Source organism: Prenolepis imparis, unplaced genomic scaffold (assembly GCF_030444845.1).
Source record: "Prenolepis imparis isolate NDT839.2.m4 unplaced genomic scaffold, iyPreImpa1.0 SCAF_11, whole genome shotgun sequence".
NCBI classification, from domain to species: domain Eukaryota; kingdom Metazoa; phylum Arthropoda; class Insecta; order Hymenoptera; family Formicidae; genus Prenolepis; species Prenolepis imparis.
In genome coordinates, this window is record NW_028141169.1 from 2,589,799 (window position 1) to 2,612,132 (window position 22,334).

The 22,334-nt window shown below is 40.0% G+C and overlaps 1 protein-coding gene across 5 annotated transcripts in view; it reads right to left on the reverse strand.

Moving 5' to 3' along the window:
• Window positions 1–1,918: 1,918 nt before the first annotated feature.
• The window catches only part of Sema1a (semaphorin 1a), a 235,700-nt gene continuing 215,284 nt past the window's right edge, over window positions 1,919–22,334 (reverse strand). For 3 of the 5 annotated variants that reach the window (XM_083050813.1, XM_083050816.1, XM_083050817.1), the window contains 7 exons: window positions 20,635–21,044; window positions 17,178–17,266; window positions 15,701–15,842; window positions 12,065–12,413; window positions 11,151–11,767; window positions 10,853–11,063; window positions 1,919–10,781 (listed from right to left, as the gene is read on the reverse strand). In XM_083050813.1, coding sequence (XP_082906939.1) covers window positions 10,478–10,781; window positions 10,853–11,063; window positions 11,151–11,767; window positions 12,065–12,413; window positions 15,701–15,842; window positions 17,178–17,266; window positions 20,635–21,044 — 2,122 coding nt within the window. In that variant the 3' untranslated portion in view covers window positions 1,919–10,477. The remainder of the gene's footprint in view (window positions 10,782–10,852; window positions 11,064–11,150; window positions 11,768–12,064; window positions 12,414–15,700; window positions 15,843–17,177; window positions 17,267–20,634; window positions 21,045–22,334) is intronic. The other 2 variants (XM_083050815.1, XM_083050814.1) reach the window with 2 other exon arrangements.

The following is a 22,334-nucleotide window of genomic DNA, read 5'->3' on the forward strand; positions in this document are numbered from 1 at the left end:
ACGCATCCTTAATTTATGTTTATCGTATTAAAAAATTTGTACGCTGGTGTCTGCATGGTACCAAAAGATTCTGTAATCAATGTATAACCCTCACGATGACAGCCTCTTCATGCTTCAAATATAACACACAACGCGAATGTCAAAAATATTAATCAAGTTTAAAGTATTATAACATATTATTTAAAACATATTATTATTTTATTTTATTTTATTTTATTTTGGACTAACTGTCAAACTGCTCACTGCTAACCCTCGTGATGACAGCCTTTCGATGCTACGAATATAACACACAACGCGAATCGACAGAGAGCCAATCAGCATCGCGGAAAAACGACAACAATGTCAATAACATGCCTTTGTAACATATAAGCTACGCTAGGAATATACCTTGCAGCGATCTAACTCGTACTACGAGTACGTAAAGTTAAGGCCAATTATTCAAGTCCTGTGTGCTCATATCATTCGCTCAGATATTCTCTTCATCGTGAACGACCATCACTGCCATAAAGAAAGACAACAAGGCACAGCAATTAGCTGTGACGATGAGTTTTATAAAAGCTACCAATTATGTCCAATGTGTCTAGTCATATACGATGACAGAGTGAACAGCGTACGGGAAGCTCATTTGAATGACGTTCATATCCTTAAGCGTCCCAAATCGATTTCGTTTTTACAGTATTTTGTAAATATTTGTACTTTTTTATCTATAGCAACACAATACATCGTACTTATGAATTTTTGGAATAGTATGTGCTACGATATTAAATAAAGATGAGAAAAAAAATACTTGTATATAATGTGTATATGTATATCACAAGATTATCCTGACTTACTTCAGAACCCTATCCCATATTAAACGTTTAAAAAACGACGAATAGTATACAAGATTTCTGTTTTAAAAAAATTTGACAATTTTATTTTTCTTATAAAATAATCGCATTAAGTTCATTCCACTAAATAAAAATAAGAAATCTAAAGTATAAGAGAGATCGATTTTCGTAATCTTTTCATGTGTGTAAGAAACGTTCAGCGATGAGAAAAAGTAAAAAAAAAAAAGATGTGGAAGAGGATTTTTGTGAATGCTAGAGAAAGAAATGGCATATATATTACCTAATCAAATTTATTTTTACTTAATATTTCATGGTACAGTCTATACCTATTATGATATATAAAATAACGTAACGAAAGCAAAAACGTCGACTGAGTAGCGCCTAGAAAAGTAAAGTGATTGAATGTCGGAAATGAAATATACACGTAAATCGTCGATGCGAACGCAGTAACGTGGTGTTTTCTTTTAGTCATGTCATGTTTGTATATTTATATATAAAGTCTAAAAAAAAAAGGATGAGAGAATTACTTAATCCTTTAGTATTTAATTCATTAATATAGCAGCAGCCTCGCTCTCTATATAATAGTACTAAATATAATAATGGTATAATGCGTTAATTATCGTTAATATAGATTATTAACATTATAAATAATATAATCGTCGGAATCGTATAATAAACAATGATACAAGGTATATATATTTTTGTCGTTTTAATTTTTTAAATTGTTATATAGTAATAATCACAATAGCGTATTCTGAAAAATAGATTAGGGTCCCGTGGGCAGAGGGCGGAGTGCCTCGTTTCCGGACAATTTCTCTTTTTTTCCTTCGCACTTCCGCATTTCTCTCTTTCTCTCTTTCCTTCGGTATCCGGTCACGCTTTAATGTTCTCCACGGGGGGCCCGGAACCTTAAGTTGGACGAGAACCTCAAGAACAATCATAGGTCTCGACCAGGTCGTACGAGCGGTCCATCTCGTCTATGTCGTTTTTAATTATGCTGTAAGGACTCGAAACAACCACGAAGAATCACGCTAGGAATCCAACAGCGTTCGACTGCATCAACGTGACGACCGTCGTCCTTTCTTAACAATAATCGTTTTTTTTTTGCACAAGGTGAAGATACAAAACGTTACAGGAATCAATACCGCACCACTATTTAGGGGCCTTTTTAGAGGATATTGACTCGCGAATGAATTGTCGCATCCTTCATCGAGACACGATGATGAGAAAACTCGACAAAAATTGTGCTCGACGCCGCTTACAATAAATAATCCGTCGTTGTATCGATGCACGATTTACAATGTTTTCATTGATATTCGACGCTCAGGACCTAGTACAGGTATCGCACATGCTCGCATCCAAAGATGCACTTCGAATGTAGAATGTGAGACTAGTTGCTGGTATCTTACGCTTATCCCACCCTTTTCCTTCCCACTTGACTTTTACACACTTTCGTTCTGTCTTCCTTTTTTTTTTTTTTTTTTATTTTAACCGCGTCTCTGCCACTCTGCCTAGGGAACCCACTATAACAGGGCACTATGAACAGCAGTCTGCTGGCTAAGTGACTTTCCGAATCTACAATCGTTCCTCCGCATTCTCTCGCACCCTTTCTCTCTTTCTCTCTCACTCGATCAAAATCCCTTTCACGCCCGATTTTTACACTTCCTCTTGTCCCCCGTCTAACTCTTCCTTCACAAGTACTCGCTCCATTCTCACCCTTTTCCTTCCTTAATCTTGCTCTCTCGTTCTCTCCCTCTCTGGCAATCTCGCGTTTTTTTTGCTCATCGATCTCATTCGCACCGTGCGTTTCTCACCGATTCGATATTAATAATTCCAGTCTATAAATTTCGCGCAAACTTAAAAAACGATAACTTTTACACGAAGAATGTACAATAAAAAACGGTAACTATACGAGTACGATGAGTCTTACAATTAGTGAGTCAAACAGAAGGAAATATGGTCGAGTGCAAGAAAAGAAAAAGAATGTCCAGATCGGACGTGATCTGTAATTATACAAACGAGCGAAAAGTCGCGCGGAAAGAAAGCCTCGTTCATTACCTTGCAAAACGAACCGTGATTCAACAACACGCACCCAAAACTCACCACTACTTTAAGTGTCCCGCGGAATCTCGCGCGACGTAAACCATCCCCAGCCGTCACGGAAAAATCGACAAAAGCTCCCCTTCGCCAGCATGCTTTTCCTATATCAGCATTCACACTACGTGTCAGCCAATAGTAAACCACTACTGTACCTTTTTCGCGTTTATGATATATTTTATACTTTACTTTTTTTAATTATTTTTTTTTGTTCGTTAATATTAGACGTGCCGTGTCTCTACCATCAGCCTACTGCCAAACTACTTATCTCCTCACTTCCGTTCCTCTCTCTTCTCCTCCTTCAACCCTCTCGCACGCTTCCTTTCCTCTCGCCGGATATCTCCGACTCATCTTTCTCTCTGTCTCACTTCTCTCGCAGTTTATAAATAGTATTGTATTATTAATATATCATCTCTCATCCCTTCGTGTGTCGTTACAATATAATTATCGGCAATATTATACCTTCATTAATGCAATATCGCGTTATTATTTAGTATCGCTCTCCCTTCGCTTTTTTCTCTTTCTTCCCTTCTTAATTCATCGGGTAAGAAATTTCGTTCGCGCGTCGGCCTCGAGAAAAACGTTACCGTGAAACACGCGAACGTACGAACGAACGAACGAACGAATGAATGAATGTATGAATGAATGAATGAATGAATCGTCACGCTGCTGTGTGCTACACAGAATGAGTGTCTGCGATCGATTAATGGTGGTTGCTCCGATCTTCCGTGTTCGAAAAATGTGATTTATAAGTACGGCGGAGACACACACACATACATACCTATCACACACGCACACACAACCGTGCCCGATTAATTAAGTCGAAGAATCTACCCAAATTGCGACTCTGATCTGCGATGCGCGATGCTACTCCACGTGACTAAGGAGTTATCATTCATGTTTATCTGTCAATGTTGGATTAGCTTATCGCAATCAAAGATGGAAAGAGATTTCTCTCTTTCTCGCAGGATGTTTCCTTTCTTTCGCGTCTGACAGATTTGCCGAATAATGGTTTTATTATGTTGACAAATCAATATTGAATTCGCTGCCTTAGTTCACGTTGATACTACATACGATCGCGTCACAAGATTTTATATTCTCGCTGAGACATGACTGATGTCGGTCAGATCAATTGACGTGTCTGCGTACGTGTACCTGTATCCATATGTATGTCGCGAACACAACTACAAGTGCATAGAGCGATAATTGCAATGTCTTCATTGAAGAATATTTTAATATACAGCCTTTCTCGCGTCGTTGATCACGATTCGCTGATCCTCGCCAAGTCTCGCGTCGCGTCAATTTTGCAAAATTCTCGCAAAATTTCGGTCTCGCAAACGACACGACGTGTAAACGCGTCTAACGCTAATAACGAGTAATACAAGAGTATAATAACATACGATCGGATTAACGAGTAGCAAACGCGATCGTGACGCTCACGAGATCCTAGACGGGACTTAATTCCCCGAGATGCGTGTGTTGATTCACCGAATATTCGCCAAGGGTCGAGGAACGTGTTGCCGTATCCGACACCACCTGACAATATTAATTGTTAAGTGAAAAATTCGACTTTGCTTGGAAACAAGTCGAACGACTTGATCTTGAATGAAGGGAGACCGCGAGGATATATACGAGTATCTCGATCCAAGTGAGCCGACACACACATGTTACAAGCACACTTTGCAGTGTTTCTTCTCGCTCTTGTTGATGCTGATGATCTAAAGAACTCTTCTCTTCGTTCGTCGACGTCGTATCGTCGACGAAGATGACGATGACAACGAGACGATATAGTGTACCAGAATCGCATTTGGGCGCTTCTCCACGAACGGTTATTTTAAGGATACACATGGCCGATTAAATATACAGACCGGCTTTTTATTTTTTTTTTAAAGTAGCGTATGCTGCCGGGCGGCCGCCTCCTTCGGGACGCACACCTCGCACGCCGAGCTTCTAATTAGTTACAGTAAAAAATAGCGTAAACGGCACTGTATTAGGAAGAAGCAAAATACATGTTACATTCTCGTTATTTTATCGTTGATAAATGCTAGTGTTTTTTTTTTTTTTTCTTTAAAAATCTTCTGGTATCGCAATATTGTTATTACATCATTATGATTATTCTTAAGTATTAATTATCATATTGTTATCGTTATTATTATTATTATTAATAATATCATTATTATTAGTGCTCGCTCATTTTACAATATCGTATTGGGAGTGGGGGGGAAAGGGGGGCCCGGCGCGTCCAGTACATCATCCCCCTTCGGAAAAAACATCGACACTCTTCTTCCTCACGCTTGTCAAACTTGTAAACGCACGCCGGGGAGGGAGGGGGGCGGGAACGATGAATACAGTCATCCCCCTCATCGCCCTTTTTTTTCATCGATTCCTCATCTCCTTCTCACTTAATTACAAAGCGCGAAACGGGAGTCTTCCATTCTTCCGCGGTCGGTCGTCGCGTTTTTTAATGATTAACAGTCGCGAGATTTTCTCTGGCCGTCGTGGAGCGTAATGGAGTTTTCGTTGAAACGCGAATTTCGAAAAATACAATGTCCTCTCTTTTTTTTTTCTCTCTCGACTCTCTTACATATACACATATCTATATATATTTTATATGTATATATATACTCTTCGTTCTCTTATGGTATGCTATACTTTAAATGGAACGTCTGATCGGCGAAATCCTACGACGGCTTGGAAATTTGGGAATGATGGAGAAGGGAGAAAAGGGGGAAAGAGTGGGAGATGACCGCAAAGAGAAGAAGACTTCCGTTTCGGATATTCAACGCTAGTAGTAAATTTGTTTAACATTAGGTACTAATTCTCTCCTGCTCTCTCTCTCTCTCTCTCTTTCTCTCTCATTAAGTGACTTACAATTCGTACAACTCGCCTATCATGTAAAACTATGACGCCTAAGATGTTCGAATTAACGCTAGATCTCGATAATAATCAGATCGGATAAATTAATAGTCGTAACTGTGTATGTATCAACTAGGCTAGACTTCGACGGAAAAATATATTTATAAAAAGTTATAATATCATTAATATTTATATACGTTTCAAGCGTTCTATATATATATATATATATATATTTATTTATATATATATATTCATTTATTTATTTATATTTATTTATATATTTATATATTTATATATACGTATGTGTGTACCATTACTAATCTTCTACTTATCTCTAAGCTTCCACATCCTCACGCGAGAATCGCATCTCTCATACATACTTAATCTTTTATCCGATCCCCCTCTTTAATCAAGAAGATATCTTGCGTTTTTTTTTTCTAAGATTCATTTCTCTCTTTTGCAATTTATAAGTAACTGGCTAAACTCGTTTCCGTTAAATATACAGACAAATAACTCGGATTCGAGGGATTGAAATAAAATAATGCATGAAACACACATCATTACGTCTTCCGCGATATTCGTTTAAACGTAAGAAATCACGTGAAGCTTATAATCGAACAACGTTCTTTACACGTCCTCGTTTATAACAATGCCGAACAAACGAACTCATTTACACCGAGTGAGTCGAGAATCGCCTCTAATCGACTTCATTGGAATCGCGTCATTGTCTTGGATGGAATCCGTTCCTTATTGGCTTAAACAACATGAACGTTTTTTTTTTCTTACGAGCTTCTTGAACACGTTTATACAAATCTTTGTTTTTTTTACTTATTTTTCTTTTATTAAAGCATCAACGCTTGACAGTAATATCGTAAGCTTATTAGACTTCTGACTTTTTTTTTAACACCGAGCTACCGCTACACCTCTGATTATCTTTCTCTCCCTCCCTCTCATCTATTCTTTCGCTCACGCATGTATACACACATACATACACATTCTTTCTCTCTTGAAAAATATTTCGTGGTGCACGAAGGCTCTGTTTTTCATGCATTACTTGATTCCAACGTTTAGTAGAATTCTACGATCTTAATATCGCGAGTGTCTCCCAACTAGTGTGTCGTCAACATTATTAAAACTCGCTAATAAGGTGAACATCCTTACACGTGTGCCTCTCTTGTGTCAGCTTCGCGTACGAGTGCGCGTGTTCTTGTAATAACTGTGTCTTCGAGTCTACATATGTGCAAGGGGGGCCACCTTCCTATCATATTAATGAATACCGTTTTGTGCGCCTTCTCTAACGATTAACCATCACAATGTATGTGACCAACGATGTTTTAGTTTACAATTAATATCTTTGGTATCATGCCTGAGTCTTCCGTTTACGAAAAAATCACTAAACAATTGTTAAAATCCCTTATTCGGTACTTCGGTCGTATCAAACTTAGAAAAAAATTTATATCGTTCGCACGAAATGCGAAATAAGCCATTAGAAACGCTACTTATAGCTCCCGAGGGATAATTAAACGTATCTGCGAGACGACAATGAGTGTCGGGTCGATATTATATGGCAGCATCGAACCACGTGGAAAACCACATGGGAGTGTTTTGAGTGTTTGAGTTCATGTTCCTGTTATATCGCTACTTGTTTCAAGCACAAAGTATCGGTTTTATCCTACGATTACAGTGTACCACGTGGCAGTTTACATAGATTTTCCAACAATTATGCAGTGTTTGACAGTCGTTAGAACAATGAGATAAATATGTTCACATCACCGTTTTATTTTGCGCTGAAAGAATATCGATTAGCAGCGGTACAATTAACAATTCGCTTTTCGACAAAATTCCATTAGCTTCTTGACGAAGCGTAATAAAGAATAATTTGTGCTTGGAACGGGAAACACTTAAAAATGTATGATCAAAATGTTTGTATCCGTATCAAAGAACAAAAATGTTTCTCGTTCATTATATAAAACTTGTAAGAGAAGGAGAAATATATCGAGAGATTCGCCGTTAGGGGATTTGTTCAGTCTTACGGTTTGAGGGGTGATTTTCGACGAATTCTCAAGATATATTTGAACACCAAATCAACAAATTAAACGAAAATTAATTGAAAAAAAAGACAGTAATAAGATTTACAAAAATTTTACAACTTGTAGCAGTCTGTATCCGTGTACTTGTGTGTATTGTGTGCGTGTCAAAGAGTTCAAGTTCGATTGTTCACAAAATTCCACGAGCGATGAAAGACAATCTGCTGGAATGTAGAGACTTTTCGCGACACCGTGGAATTGCGGGAGACCGAGAGATGTCAGGAATCAATGATATACTGTATTATATATGCGTAAAGTAGATACGAGAAATCGTATGAGAAAAAAAGAAAATATTTACAAAGCATAACGACGAATTCTTGTGAACAAAAGACCGTGAGTTTTATCACCACGTGCGCCTGTCTCATCTCATAGATCCGTCGAAAGAGCCCCTGAGTTAAAAACCCTCTCCACGTCTCTCCCATTTCGCGATGCTTGGAAAGCATCTCGTCATATAGAATATATCACATACACGTTTATTTCTAAACACACCGAAATAAGAAGCACTTTAAGATAGATGTCTACTTATACCATCGGGCCCAGGTTAGATGGACTGATTTTCGTTTTCGTTTCCATTCCCTTCCTTTTAACTCCTAATTGATGTATGCTTTGTATATATGTATTATGTACATATAAGCGCTGTGCCTCTCACTTTTTCTCCCATTCTTTTTTTCTCTCTCTCACTTTCTCGCTTTCTTTCTCTCTCTCTCGCTCTCTATTACGTATATGTGCAGGCGTTGAGAACGCGCGTCTCCGAAGCGTACATAGAACTAGATGAACCGACATTCACATACGAGAAATTAGAAATTAGTATCCTTTTCCGACGACTATTTTAACATATCTATTACAGACAGCAGCAACATAGTCTGTATTTGTTGACTGCTATCATTGGATACATCAGTTAACGCATCCATAATTCACGCAATATAGCAATCTCCACGATTTTATGATTCAGATTTCTGTATATAATGTGATAACAAAATATTACGAAATTTAAGAGAGAGAGCATTAAAATGAATCAATTAAAAAATCACTATATCATGTCCGTAAAACTGAATCTAATAGTTTTCATAGTATATAAACGATCTCCTATAGGATCGTATATATATACGATTTGTAAAATAATATATATTAATATATTAATATATTAAATATATTACAAATAAAATACATAACAAAATTACAAAATAAAATAAGACAAATAAAAGAACGAGTATAAAGACAGAAACGTTATGTACAATTAATTAAATGCATTGATCCGTTTGGCCAATCGCGAAAAACATTTGGCCAACAACGTCGATAATCGTCATGATCGTCTTTAATTTCGAGGCACGCAGAAGTGTTACGTGGTCTATAATGGCACTATCAATCACTCGTATTAAATATTACATTAGAAAAATTGCGTGTTTCGAGCTTGCGGATAGTCTCCTTTAATTGACTTTATGAAAAAAGCCTCATCGTAGTACTATGTTGTGTAGCTTTACACATATCGACTTTAATACTAACTGTCAATTAATAAAATAGTGGAGATTACGACATTTTATTGCGAACCGTCGCGTAACGTTCGCACTATTTTGTCAATCGAGCCTAATCACCAAAGTTTACTCGAGTTTTCACACGTTCGAGCATCGATAATTTCTTTATTTTTTTTTCTTTATTCTACTTACTCATTCTTTTGCGAATTAGTGCTAAAGATCTACGATAACCGACAACCGCTATGCTAAAATGTTTTTAGTCTTCAACGTGCACGGAATAATCAAGCTACTGATTAAAACGTAACGTCTACCGAAACATTTCCGGTTGGAATGTCGTTTCTAGAATTATGAAATGCTGTATTATGACGCTGCGATGATTTGTAAATGGGCGAAAATAAACTGCCCTATACGCAGATGCTCGGCTCGGCGTTTCCCAATGCGATAAGATAATTTCTTTGATCGATTTCTGTTATGCAAACGAACGGTAACATCTAGACTCGATCGACGCGAAATTCCAACGTTCAAACGTTACCACCAAAGCAACATCACTGTCAAAATGAAAACCACGAGCGAAACAAAAAAGATTTAAGATACAAAAGAAACATACCGCGGCATCCATTGAAGTATTGTGATATTTCTGGACAGGAGATTATTCTCTTGATTATTCAATTTATACATTTCGGAATAACGCGCTAGGACTGTAGAACGCTTTCTCTCTCTCGTCCCCTCGCGTCATCGAGCAGAAAGCAGAGTACGACGACCACCGTGATGATGACGGCGATGACGATGATGACGATGACGATGACGACGACAACGATGACGACGATGACGACGATGACTATGATCGATAGATGAAGCTGCAGGGTGGCGTTGGTGGCGGCGGTGGCTGTTGGCCGCTCATGGCAATCGGTACGAGGGTGGGCGAGGGTGACGAGGAGGGAGGGGACGGGGAACTCGATGATACGCTCGACGATGGCGAGGGCGATTCCAGTGCCCTCGGCCCGGCGAGCTCACGATTCGACTGTCCCCCGGACGTCACAGCGCGACTACTTCTGCTGCCCGTCGTCGCGTTGTGGCGATTGCGCGCTGGCCGTCCTAGGCTCCGGTGACGGCCACCCCCCTCCTCGCTCGTTTCTCAGAGATAAACCTTCTTGACGCTGCGCGTGGTCGCAAAGCCATCGTTGCGGCGATACGCGTCACCCTGATGAGAGCGCAGGGTGCCAAAATTGTCGCCACGCGGTCCCCCGCGGAAACCATAACCGTCCGGGAACTGGAAGAGAGTCTCCGTGGGCGTCGGCGGTGGTTTCCTCATGGTACCCTTCGGAGATTGAAGCTTCGGCGGTTGCGGAACCAGCACCGGTTCCGCGTAAGTCACCTCTTCCTGCGGTAGCAGCTTTGGCTCGGGCGCCAGCCTGCTGAATGTGGATAGACAGACATTACTAAGAGCGGCAAATTGAAAAAGTATTCCTCCGCAGAGTCCGTTCTTTTAACATCGAAATGAATATCCTACCTATTCACGTTTTGCCGTTGCTCGAAGTACTCGTACTCCGTATCTGGATAAGGTAGATTGTCATCCTCGTCTTTTCTGCACTTTCTCCCACACAAATAACCGGCTACGAAACCAACGAACAACGCGGCCAATGCACCGGCCACCACAGCCATTACCAGTGTCTCCACGGAGTATTGTGGAGGAGGTGTGTCAGCTGCGGATACTTCCGGACCTGCAAATAATGGAATATAAATTTAAATATATAAAAAAGAGAAATATAAATTCACACAACCCCATCAACCAAGGAATTGTCCTGTACCTGAGTTGTCCTGTTCCTCGTCTTGCATGATATTGATAATTTCACCGCCCGGATTGTCTTTGTTCGGTATCATCGAGTCTTGCGGAAACTTGTTCTGATTAGCGGATATAGCACCGACGCTTCCGGCGTCTTTGTTGAGGCTCTTGCTTGGTGGACAGGATGTATGTGTGCCTGTCGCGACGCTCTGCAAGAACCTGCTGGCATCCGTCGCTGCTGGGCCAACCAACGCCCTGCATTTGCCCTCCACCTTATCCCAGGCGCAATATGGATCTTGCAGAGCAACGCATTCGCTGCAGGACAATATCCTGTCGCTGTAGCATCGATGAAGTCTTAGCGCCTGCACCTGACTGTCGGCGATGACGACCAATCGACCGTCCTCGAGACCGTCGCCTGCCTGGGAGGCTCGTATCACCTTGATGCCGCGAACCGGCACCGTTTGTGGGAAAGCTTGTATTTCCTCGATCACGACCGGACTAACTTTCTGATGAGAATCGGCGGATTCGGCGTTCACCGCCTTGATTACCTTGCCGTTGTCCGTGCCGATGAAGAGGACGTCATAGGTCTTGCCACCCGGAGTCTTCACTTGAGGATCCACGGCAATCTGGGTGAATCTGTAACTGAGATCGGATAGAAACATGTTACCGATCTGTATCACACATTGATACGATTGAATAAGCGAGGCGACCAATTTACATGCAATAATTCATTTCGCTAATATGCAAGAAAATAAATAAAGAATCCATAAAAGCGTCTACAGAGTCTCTACAATGTTAAATCGCGTTTGCGTCAATGCAAAACACGTGACGGACGCAACGACGATAAAAGCCAGACCAAGTTTTGTTGACGCGCGCGTCATTTGCGTTCAATTTGGATTTTCGGTCCGAGTGGCTCGATCGAGTGATTTTTTCACTTACTGGAAACTGGTGCGTATAACGATTGGCTGGCCGAAAAAGCTCGGCACCGATTCGTCCATCAGCGAATGCGTGTTGATGAAGTTGAGCGTCAGATCCGGCAGCGTGCGCGAATCATTCGTGCACTGGCCGGGTCGCGGATCCGGCACCTTCGTATCCTGCACCGGCAGCCAATTGGAGTTCATCGCACTCTGCTCCTTGAAATTACCGGCGAAAGTGTCGGCGATATCCTGCAGGGAGAAGGCGCACACCGCCGAACCGCTTATGCTGTTCACCGGCGTCGTAAAGGTGCCGTAGATGAGTTGCGCCGATGTGCCGCCGTATTGGCCCGATATTAGCTCGGTCGTTGACTCTGCAGTCGAGATATACTTCGAATTACTTGGAGAAGAACGTATATTCTCATGGATAGGCAATCTAGGAAGTTTAATCCTGTATCCACCGCGCGTATAGATATAGATAGGTTTCCAAAGATAGTGCATTTCTATTAAAACAAGCAATGCTAGATTTTTCAAATAATTCAAGAATTCTAAAATATATATAAAAATCAATATATGTAATCATTAAATTACAAGATATGAAAATTGAAAGACTTTTCGCGAAATAAGTTTAAGTGAATCAAACAGACTACTTATTGTTAGTTGAAAGAAAAGTGTATGAATGAAAAGATATCAATGATTTTGAGATGTTGAGCACATTCAATCAATTTATTATGATTCATAAGTATGTATGAAAAATTAGAATTCTTTTATCGATCATAGAGCGAAATTTAAAGAACGTATTCTCATAGATAGGGTAATGTAAGTTTAATTCTGCATCCACCACGCGTAGATACAGATATAGGTTTCCAAAGATAGCGCGTTTCTATTAAAACAAACATCAATACTAGATTTCTCAAATAATTTAAGAATTCTAAAATATATAGAAAATTAATATAGGTAATCATTAAATTATACATTGAGAGAATTTTCTCTTAGAATTTATTCTGAAAATCATGGTAATCGTGGGACAATATGGTATGGAAAGAATTTTATGAGACTTTCTCTGATTAATATTTAGGGTGTGTGAAGTTGGCACCCCTATGTTATGCTATCATAGTTCTGTTAAGAGTTCTGAGTTATTTTAAACCATAGAAAGAGTTCTTGATAATTTTTAAAAATAGTTCCGGTCATTACGATAACGAAAATCAGTTTCAAAAAATAGGGTTTGCCAACTTCACATTTTTTTACACATCGAGTTCCAATAGTTTTGAGCAGAGTTTTAAGATTCTTTTAAATAGTTATATAGTTCCTGATTATTTTTCGAAAGAGTTCTGCAATTTTTAGATAAAAAAACGTACCTTCAATATCAAAGATATTTCTAAAATATCAAGTTCTCGTGAAAAATGTTAGAGTTCGTGATTTTCTAAATGTTTCGTAAAAGTGTATTAATTTTAAAAAATCAATCTCTTCGAAACTATAATAGATAGAGCCATGCGGTTTTCACGTTTTTTCTTGTCTTATCGAGTACGATTCAGAACTCTAACGTCTTTCCCCAGAACTTGATATTTTAAAAATATCTTCGATATTGAAAGTATGTTTTTTTATCTCTATAAAAATTGCAAAACTCTTTCAAAAAATAATCAGGAACTATGTAACTATTAAACAATTTAAATTTACTCACCTCACGGTTGCTCCTTTGTTGCCCGATGTGTCCCCGGGCCTCCTCCTCGTAGAAGTTTCGAAACACTTGCATTCGCGTTATTTTTTTTCGTTCGCGACGTGCGACGCCATCGGATTTATACGATAATTAACCACCAAAGATGCTAATTAATACACTCGTCCTTTCGCAGACCGGCAAGAAGCGCGCGACCGTTGATGACAAAGAATCGAAGAAGAGCACTGGAGGTGGAGCTAGACTGGCACTGCCAGGTTCGGAACGCGCAACGATACGTCGCGCCGAGTCGTAGTGGTGGGGCATTGTAGGAGTCGCGACGCAACGTAATACGTGCGAGGTTGAGCGAATCACGTCGCGACTACATGCCCCTACCAGGTCGTAGTGGTGGCGATATGTAGTCGCGATGTGATTCGCCGAGCTCCCACGTCGCAACCTCTACATACCCCCACCACTACGCGTGGCGCGCGTGTGCTGCGCGTTCCGAAACTGGCAGTGCCAGTCTAGCTCCACCTCCAGTGCTCTTCTTCGGTTGTTCGTGGTCAACGGTCGCGCCCTTCTTGCCGCTCCGCGAAAGAACGAGTGTATTAATTAGCGTCTTTGGTGGTTAATTATCGTATAAATCCGATCGCGTCGCACGTACCAATATCGTAATCGCGACAGCTAAAACCCGATCGTCGCCGCACGTCGCGAACGAAAAAAAATAACGCGAATGCAAGTGTTTCGAAACTTCTACGAGGAGGAGGCCCGGGGACACATCGGGCAACAAAGGAGCAACCGTGAGGTGAGTAAATTTAAATTGTTTAATAGTTACATAGTTCCTGATTATTTTTTGAAAGAGTTTTGCAATTTTTAGAGATAAAAAAACATACTTTCATTATTGAAGATATTTTTAAAATATCAAGTTCTGGTGAAAGACGTTAGAGTTCTGAATCGAACTCGTTAAGACAAGAAAAGACAAGAAAAAACGTGAAAACCGCATGGCTTTAACTATTATAGTTTCCGAAATATCGATTTTTTAAAATTAATCCACTTTTACGAAACATTTCGAAAATCACGAGTTCTGGTCGAAAATGCTGGAGTTTAGAATTATACACGATAAAACAAGAAAAAAGTGAAAACCGCATATAGCTCTACCTGTTATAATTTCCGAGTTATCGATTTTTTTAATTGGAACGTAGAAATTTTGCGACGTATGTCAAGTCGAAGTATGACATACGTGAAGGTACGTTTTTTTTATCTAAAAATTGCAGAATTCTTTCAAAAAATAATCAGGAACTATATAACTATTTAAAAACCTTAAAACTCTGCTCAAAACTATTGGAACTCGATGTGTAAAAAAATGTGAAGTTGGCAAACCCTATTTTTTGAAACTGATTTTCGTTATCGTAATGACCGGAACTATTTTTAAAAATTATCAAGAACTCTTTCTATGGTTTAAAATAACTCAGAACTCTTAACAGAACTATTAGCATAACAGGGGTGCCAACTTCACACACCCAATATTTATCACAATAAAAACAATATTTATCACAATAAAATATAAAACATGTTTGATTAATTTTATTAAATTGCATAGTAATATTAATCAAACATATTTTATATTTTATTGTAATAGATATTATTATTTTTATTGTGATAAATATTAATCAGACAAATTGTCATAAAATTCTTTCCATACCATATTGTCCCACGATTATCATGATTTTCAGAGTAAATTCTAAGAGAAAATTCTCTCTGTGTAGGATATGAAAATTAAAAGCGAAACAAGAAATGAATCAAATAGATAACTTAGTGAAAGAAAGTGTATAAATGAAAAAATATTGATGATTTTGAAATGTTGAGAATATTTATCAATTTATTATGATTCATAAGTATGCATGAAAAATTAGGATTCTTTTATCGATTATAGAATGAAATTTAAAGGAATGAATATATTCAGACATAACAAACGATAGATTAAAAAAATACATGCGCATATCTACTTACGTATTTCGTTAAAGTAAAATGGAAAGTCCCCGGTAACGGAGCAATTGAGACGCGACTTGAGGAAGGACGTCCACCTGTTACGGAAACGATGCGGTCCACCTCGGTCGTATTTACAGACTCGCGCCACGCGAGAGTACACGGCCTGCGAATGTGAGAATTGTCGCTCGTATAGTAAATTTCATTGTTAAAAGTGTGAAATAAGGAATTTTTTTATTTCTAAAAAAATGTGCATGTCACAAGAGAAACGGACAAACGAGGGCAAACTAGTTTTACTTTTTTATGCGCGTTATTAAAGTGACCGCACAAAAGCGCTGCGTAAAGATTGCGTGAAAGGTTGCGAGAAACAAACAAAATATTGTACACATCCGAAATTTTCGAGAAAAAATATAATATTCGCGAGATCACGTAAGGGAGCTAAAAACGAGCGTGATTTAAAGGAGAGAATTTATCGCGTACCTATAATTAAAAATAGAATTCGCGAAAAACACGTATAAATATAAAATAAAAAAACTAGAACGCGCGAGCGTTTCCACGATTTCGAAGATACCGGAATAAATTATTAATCGCGGCACCGCCGAGAAGATTATATAAATTTATTCTCCGAATCGTATAAAATATTTCTCCCCGGGAGAGAAGAATCACAATCTTTATCTCGTAATACCGCCGTTCCAACTTTTTCTCCGTTTTGAGATCCGCCCGGGATTTATCTCTCGCTCGTCATAAAATTATGCGTCATTATCGGAGAGGTACGTAAAGCTCGCGCGCAGCCTTTGACAATAAGTCGAGCCTGACTTAAGCTACGACGAGTCCACAACTTTCCGCCGCGTGAGAAAGAGTGTGCATGTATGTACGTAAGTCTCTGTGTAAGTGCGGAAGTGACGCGCCTCTAAAAGCCGATTTTCAATGCGAAACGACGGGCGAAAGAAGCGTAATCGTCTTACTCGGACGTTAAAAATCGACCGGGGGAGAGAGTAACAGCAAGCGGCTACGAAACTTTCGCGAAACTTTTGTGCGTATTATCCGACTCCGACGCCAAAGTTAATCTTATCCGCGCGACGCGATTCTTCTACTCCATTGTTATCCGTTGACCGTACGCTAATTCGCCGAGCAAAATATCGCGATGGGACTTTTATAGTCACCAGCGAGCTTTTACCGCCCGAATTTCGATCATCGTCAGAGATATATGTATATAGCTTTGGACGCAGGAGTATTAAATCTTATTCACAAAAATGACAAAAGTTAACTGGCGAAACTAATGTTATTTAAACTACAGTATCGTACTTCTTCAATTGGATAATCGATTATTATTATGATCGTCGTAACACATAACTGAGTTTATTGTGTTCTATAAAAGCTTTCGGAATGACGACACATTTCGGGTGTAATAATTATTACATAAATATAATTACACGCGATTCTCCTCTTTTACGATGCAAGTAAGATATAGAGAGATTATTAATCGTCGACGATTTCTTACCTTGCCGCAATTGATATATTCTACAGCGGTCTCTCTAAAGAAGAAGTAGACGAAATCTCCTTGGGACATGGAGCTCACAAAGTTCGGTGCTGCAATTAGAATATGTAGCCATTATTACTAACTACTATTGCCACTGCGGTGCGGGGATAGTAAATGGCCCTATAAATTCCCTTTATAAATAAATGAGCGTAATAACCACCTACTGGAACGCAATCGATGGTGTGTAATAAAGCAGACAACGCTCATACAGTATCCTGAAAATAAGGGGGAGGAAATCTCGACACGATTTATTTAAAAACTCCCATTTCCACTGGAGATTGCGGTGAACATTAATTCTCGCACAGAGAAGAGAGAGTGGCTCGAGAAGTTAATGACGACGCCACCGGTACCGGTTATTTACGTTAACAAATGCTTACCTTGATTGTACAATTAATTTCGACATAATCGCGGTAATTAATTGAACGTAATTATACGACGGTTAAACGCATCAGGACATTCCCGTTGACAAACGACGTATTAGTATCCGTTATTAATGTTTCGAGAGTTACAACACTTATGCCGATCCTCCACTGGGGTGGGAACAATGAACGCGAAGCGCAAGAGAGTAGGATCGAAATAGAAGAGTCTACGAGGCGGACTCGGCGAAGTCGAAGTAACAACGAGACGGTTCCTCGTCGTCGACGTTGCAGGGTATCGTACACCCGCGACACCCAGTACACGCGTACTCCGGGGCAACTTCCATCGTCAATAAGCTGGCTACGCGCGTATATAAAGAGCCCTTTTATTTTCTCTCTCGGGTTATTTCAACGCCGTCGCCCGGTAAAGCGTTGCCACGTCGCGGTTCCGCCGTCTCGGTCGGCCGCCCGATAAAGTGAGAAAACTTTATCGATTTATTAACTTGACAGGGTTTTCATAAGCTTCTTAGGATTCATAAAGTAATATTAATCTCGCCGTGCCACGTAGGTATATCCGAACGACCCGTCGCTCTCCGCCCCATAAATTCTCCTCGTTTTACCCCGACTCCTTGGCAAGAGAGAGTTCTCCTCCAGTTCTCTTCCCCTCTCTCTCTCACTCTTTCTATCTGTCGCCGCCGGTTCGTTTCCTTCCTTCCTCGCTCGCTTCCTTCCCGCCTTGCGACCCATGTCGCATTTAACTGCACCACCGCCGAGAAACAAAGTGCCGCAGAAAATTCGCGGTAGGGACCCTCTCGAAAGAGGAAACACTTCGCTCTCCCGGTTTCTTTCTTTACTTTTCCTCCACGACCGATTAGAAAAATGCTCTTCTAGATGTCACGTGCGCGTGTCAGTCTCGACCCCCCGCGTCTCGTCCGAAGCCAATCGTCCGGAGATTTTCGATTCGCGATTTGTCGGAGAAACGACAACGAGGTGGATAGGACGAGCGGCGGGATAGAATTGAATTTTCGACGGACGGAGAGAAAATCAATATTGTCCAACGGGTGGAGAAACTTGATTAGCGCTCTCGTACACCGTTCAATTAAAATGCCCTAGCGAACTCCCTCTCCCCCTTAGCGGAGATGGCCCCCCAACCCCCCGCCGTTTTCGCCTCGAGCAAAGTGACGTATCAATTTTAACGCCACGACGACAAGAAGACGGCTCTTCTGAAGTTTGAATTTTCGTATAATACACCGTGGTACATAAATGCCGAGAAAATCTAGTTTTTAATTTATTAAATCCATAAAGGAAAGGGAAGGGAGTTCTCGTGCGCGAATATATGAACTCTGAACGTCGAGCGAACAAAGACGCAGGAATAACCGTAAAAATCATATCAGCGCGATCTTGCAGAAAGCACGATAAAAATCTACGTTTACAGCGTTAATTAAAATCGTGTTTCAGTTTAATGAAAGAGAAAAACGGACGAGATACACCGAAATTAAAAATATTCGCGCACAAATCTTAGACATCTATATGTCATTCTATATTCAGATATAAAAGAATAAAGAAGCGATCGATGACATAAAAAAAAAAAAAAAAAAAAATCACGATTTTACTCCGATATCACGCTTCTCTCGTATACACTACACAATATCCGTATTACGATGCAACGGGGGCGTATTACAATCTCGAAGGCAAATTTCGAGCCGGTGGACAAGGCAAGGCAGTGCTGCTGTGCCTTCGTTACCCGAGAGCTCGGAAGATCCGTGAAATAATCTTGGGCCAAGTACGGTGGGAGAGAAGAGAGGAGAGAGAGAGAGCTTAGGGAACTAGGTACACGCGCGGTTAATCTCGGAATTACACCGTGTGGATTAGAGACATTACCGGAGGAAAAGGAGGAGAAAGGGTCGCCCTCGGTCTCGCGATTCAATCGCATGACATTTCTGAATAATTTCGCGGAGCGCACACGCCGGATTTTCAAAGTTGACCCGGAGCGAGCGCGCACCGGAAGCCGAAACTTGGCGTGTAAATATTGAATCGAACTCGCAGTTGAACTTTAATGGACACGGATATGTATTATGCGGGAGCCACCGCGTGACTCTCAAACATTCAGACACGCGTTTACCTTCCGGTTGAGAGGGGGGAGGGGGAAGGCATCACATTTTGACGGCGGTGCATGAGGTCGATAATGGATAACAATTATGTCGTGCCGGAATATTCATACGACGATAATTCCGGAAGTTGGTGAGCACGATAAAACGACGTGATTAAAGTCGCGTGTGATGATAATGAGATATAATATATACTCGCCTTGATAGGCATTCAAACGACAAACAAATTGTGAAATGCAGTTGTGCATGATGAAAAAATTTTGTGTAGTTTTACTTGCTTTATTCGAGAACATTGGAAATGAATACTAATATAGAACGCAACTTTTAGATGATATGAATAATAGATCTGTCGCTAGAGTCCTTATGTCATTGGAAAATAATTGGATTAATATTTAATTAAGCTCTGATGTTAAACTAAATTTATCGCGGTTATATTAACCTGAGCCAATTGTGCGGTTTATTCTTATGGATTTTTAAGATCGTTGTATATAAAATTATTCTGTCTTCGATACCCACTATTTTGGAAGATGCAACGAAGAGAAATATGATGAATAAGTAAAATTAATTGAAATTCGCGCCTGGAATAAACATTTTGTTCTATAAACACTTTCCGAAATAAATCTTATAGGTGCATAAAATAACGTCAGAAATGATTAAACTCTTTTTTAAGCAACATTATTCTATACATTTTATATATACTTTGTTGTTTAATGATAGTTTGCCTCGATGAAAATTAATATCCAGAGTTGCGATCATTAACTATCGACTTCACGAACCGCACTTGTCGCCATGTCGAATTAATGGCAAAAGCGCGCTGGGAAAATGAAAATTGATATCCAGAGTTGCGATCAGAGTTAACCGCCGACTTTCAATGTAAATCAGCGGTACGCGATCATTAAGCGTCATCAATCACGGGCAACGAGAATTGACGATTGAATTAGCTTTCTCACTCACCGTTCAGACTCATCGAATCGTACTGCTCGGTCTGCAGCGGTTCTCTATAGATGATCGGGTCCATGCCCGCGAAATCGGCGACCGTGCCCGTGTAAAGTTCACCGTCGACGTAGACGAAGGTGCTGTTGTGCTGGGGATCGTACGGGCACCTCGCCTGACCGCCCTTCTCCTTCATCATCGTGTAGTTGCCCGCGTGCACCGTGTAATCACGGCACATAGGCTTGAAGGCGTTGGTGGCGCACACGAACAAATTGTTCGACCCGGTCTTCACCAAGATGCGAATGTAATTCTGGCAGTTTTCCTCGGGCGTCCCCTTGACGACGCACATCTTTACGTCGTTCTCCGTCGAGTACCAGGTCAGCCTCTGCTGCTCCGTCAGATCGGTCAAACTGAGATTATGTACGAGATTCCTGAAACGAAATTATGCGATTCCCGATTGTGAATTGTAGAAACCTTTTGCGAAAACTGTGGCGTGTGTTTTAAGCGCTTAAAGATGAATAAGTGCAATTATTATCGAAAAAAATTATATACAAATTTCCAACTATACATCACTATGTATAAATATTAAATTTAAAATCTCATAAAAAACAAAAGAAAAATCTTTTCTATATTTAAGCATAAAAAATCTCATAATGAAGATCTTAATGAGATAAAAAGGTTAATAAAAAGAAAAAAAAAGATTTAAAAAAATACAAAACTGAATTTTTTCAAATCATTAAAATATTATTAAATTTTAAATTAAATCTAATAATCAATGACGTTATTGGTGCTTTTCGCATTATTAACAAGTATCAAGGGGGCATAGAATTCTCTCGCTGGATGGAGCAAAGGGTTTTCTTCAAGTTTCAAAGTTAGATGCTTAAAGTAGACATGAACGGAAGGGTTCGAGATTCTCTGCTGGGTTAGCTGAGCTTTAGCCGAGAAAGCGGCGCTTGAAGTTTCGGCAGTCGATCGTTAACTCTTCTTCGTTAAGCAGTCTGCCGTATGCTTAGAAGCACTTTAAAGGGGAAGAATCTCTCTCTCTCTCTTCCTCTGCGTTCGTTATTGCGCGAGAGATCGCGGTTTTTGCCGACCACAGAATAATCATTCGAGGCATCCCGCGATTATACACCGTAATGTAACACCGTATTATGTATAACGAGCAAGAAACAAATTTTCCTATCGATATAGCAGCAGCGCTGGCAAATCGGCCGAGCAATTAGTGTAATCCGATCAATAACGAACGAGATATATATCAGAGTTCATTCACGCACAATGCGTTTAATCCCTGTACGACCTGATTATCGTCGCCGACTGATTTCAACGTTGGAACGGCATGCATTCAGCGCACACGAGACGTGAATAGATTTATCCTGTATATGTATACACGCCCGAGAATCCGAGAGAGAGAGAGAGAGAGAGAGAGAGAGAGAGAGAGAGGAAGAAGAGAAAGAAAGCGCGTTAATCGATCGGTATATTGGGGGTATATATACAATCGAATCGTCTGAATACACCCCCTAATGACGAATCAAAAAGACCGTATTTATACACATATAATTTATACATTTACGATCGCGCGATTGTATCTGAAATTATTTGACATTGTATCGGCCAGATCTTGATACGATTATTTATAGATGTTTGTTGCCTAAATAGACTTAATTATATTTATTTTCGTGCGAGATTCAATAAAGAAAATTTGTACGAAATTGTATCAGAAA